This window comes from Lipotes vexillifer, unplaced genomic scaffold (assembly GCF_000442215.2).
Source record: "Lipotes vexillifer unplaced genomic scaffold, Lipotes_vexillifer_v1.1 scaffold250, whole genome shotgun sequence".
In the NCBI taxonomy this organism is placed as follows: Eukaryota; Metazoa; Chordata; class Mammalia; order Artiodactyla; family Lipotidae; genus Lipotes; species Lipotes vexillifer.
Genome location: NW_006785198.1, coordinates 656,141 through 658,652, shown reverse-complemented (window position 1 = coordinate 658,652; position 2,512 = coordinate 656,141). Strand labels below are relative to the sequence as shown.

General features: G+C 46.4%; 1 protein-coding gene across 1 annotated transcript in view; it reads left to right on the top strand.

Moving 5' to 3' along the window:
- The first annotated feature begins 637 nt into the window (after positions 1–637).
- The window catches only part of LPAR3 (lysophosphatidic acid receptor 3), a 48,596-nt gene continuing 46,721 nt past the window's right edge, over positions 638–2,512 (top strand). Inside the window, exon 1 of the mRNA XM_007457228.1 lies at positions 638–1,415. Coding sequence (XP_007457290.1) covers positions 680–1,415 — 736 coding nt within the window. The 5' untranslated portion in view covers positions 638–679. The remainder of the gene's footprint in view (positions 1,416–2,512) is intronic.

Genomic DNA, 2,512 nt, shown 5'->3' with positions numbered 1-2,512 from the left:
CGTGGAAGCCATTTGGTCACGTGAAGAGTAACTCAACACCTGTTATCTGGGCAAGAATGTGCCTGGCATTACCAACCTGCCCTTGATTAATGAACAGAACCTATAAGTAAGAAATGAGCTGGAAACCACCAGGAGAAGCCTTAACGTGCTATGCTATAATTGTTACAGTGCGGGGCCTATAAGTAAGAAATGAGCTGGAAACCACCAGGAGAAGCCTTAACGTGCTATGCTATAATTGTTACCAGTGCGGGGGCGGGGGGGGGGGCGGTTATTGCAAGGCTCAGACTATTTGACCTATTCCTGCCTCCATGACCATTCATTCATTCAGCCAACCAGCCAGCCAGCCATTCAGCAAATACCTGTCTTGAGGCAGCCAGGGCAGATGGGTCCTGGGGTTATCATGGTGAACAAAATAGACACAGACCCTCCCTCACTGCGCTTGCACCTAACCTGGGAAACAGACAACGATGACTGATATGAGATAAATGCTGTGATAGGTGGTTGGGGGCCAGGGTCCTGGAGCAAAGGACATTTACACTGAGATTTGAAGGATGAGCAGGAGTTGACTTGAACAAGGGGCTTAGCAATGGCAATTGGTGATTTAGTGATTGATTTTTCCAAAGAGTGATATTTGTTTCTTCTTTAAATTTCTTTCTAGGATGTTCAGTTCTTCTCCACAATGAATGAGTGCTACTATGATAAGCAGATGGACTTTTTTTATAATAGGAGCAACACTGACACTGCCAATGAGTGGACAGGAACGAAACTTGTAATTGTTTTGTGTGTTGGAACGTTTTTCTGCCTGTTTATCTTTTTTTCTAATTCTCTGGTCATCGCAGCAGTAATCAAAAACAGAAAGTTTCATTTCCCCTTCTACTACCTGTTGGCTAACCTAGCTGCTGCAGATTTCTTTGCTGGAATTGCCTATGTATACCTGATGTTTAACACTGGCCCAGTTTCAAAAACTCTGACTGTCAACCGCTGGTTTCTCCGCCAGGGGCTTCTGGACACTAGCTTAACAGCCTCCCTGACCAATTTGTTGGTTATTGCTGTGGAGAGGCACATGTCGATCATGAGGATGCGAGTCCACAGCAACCTGACCAAAAAGAGAGTGACTCTGCTCATCTTGATCGTCTGGGCCATTGCCATCTTTATGGGGGCGGTCCCCACACTGGGCTGGAATTGCCTCTGTGACATCTCTGCCTGCTCTTCCCTGGCCCCCATTTATAGCAGGAGCTACCTCATTTTCTGGAGTGTGTCCAACCTCATGGCCTTCTTCATTATGGTCGTGGTGTACCTGCGGATCTACATGTACGTAAAGAGGAAAACCAACATCTTATCTCCGCACACAAGTGGGTCCATCAGCCACCGGAGGACACCCATGAAGCTAATGAAGACGGTGATGACTGTCTTAGGTAAGAGGAACCAAGTCAGCCATTATTCCCCTTCATTCAGCAAATATTTGTTGAGCACCTGCTGTATACAAGGCATTTACTAGGTAGTAGGAATGCAGCAGTGAACATGAACAGACCTAAACCCTCACCTGTCTGGAGCTTATGCTCGAATAGGGGAAGACAATATAAGTATTCTAATGGGCACAAACAAAATAATTTTATAGTATATTTTATTATAAAATTTGTAAAATAAGATGTTGAGTGGTCTAATGGGGAAAAATAAAGCAGGGAAGAGAGATAAGGAGTGTGCTAAGCACGTATAGTTTGCAATTTAAGAAAGTGTTGTGAGGGACAGCTTCACCTAGCAGGTGACGTTTTAGCCAAGATGGGAAAGTGATGAGGGAGTGAACCATGTGGGTGTTGGGGGAAGGGTGTTCCAGGCAGGAGATGCAGTGAGCGTAGGAGGCTGAACAGCAAGGGGGCCAGTGTGGCTGGAGTGGAGTGGAGGGAGGGTGGGAGGTGATGAGGTCAGAGAGTTGAGGTGGTATAGGTGGAGTGACTCAGATTCAGTCAGGCTGCACAGTTAATCACAAAGCCTTTGCTTTTCTGAGGGAGAGGAGGAGAAGCCATTGGAAGGTTTTGAACGAGGGAGTGACGTGATCTGACTTGAATTTTTTATTTTTTAACATCCTTACTGGAGTATAATTGCTTTACAATGGTGTGTGAGTTTCTGCTTTATAACAGTGAATCAGCTATACGTATACATATGTCCCCATATCTCTTCCCTCTTGCGTCTCCCTCCCTCCCTCCCTCCCTATCCCACCCCTCTAGGTGGTCACAAAGCACCGAGCTGATCTCCCTGTGCTATGCGGCTGCTTCCCATGACTTGAATTTTAATGGCATCTCTCTGGCTGCTGTTTTGAGGAAGTACTCTAGTGGGGCAAAGGGTAAAAACAGAGAACTGCTTAAGAGGGTATTTCAGTCCTCAAGAGAGATGGAAATGACTAGGACCAGAGGGCAGTCTAGAGGTGATGCAACAAAGTTGCATTCTGCGTTTTTTTTTTTTTTGCGGTACGCGGGCCTCTCACCCCTGTGGCCTCTCCCGTTGCAGAGCCCCG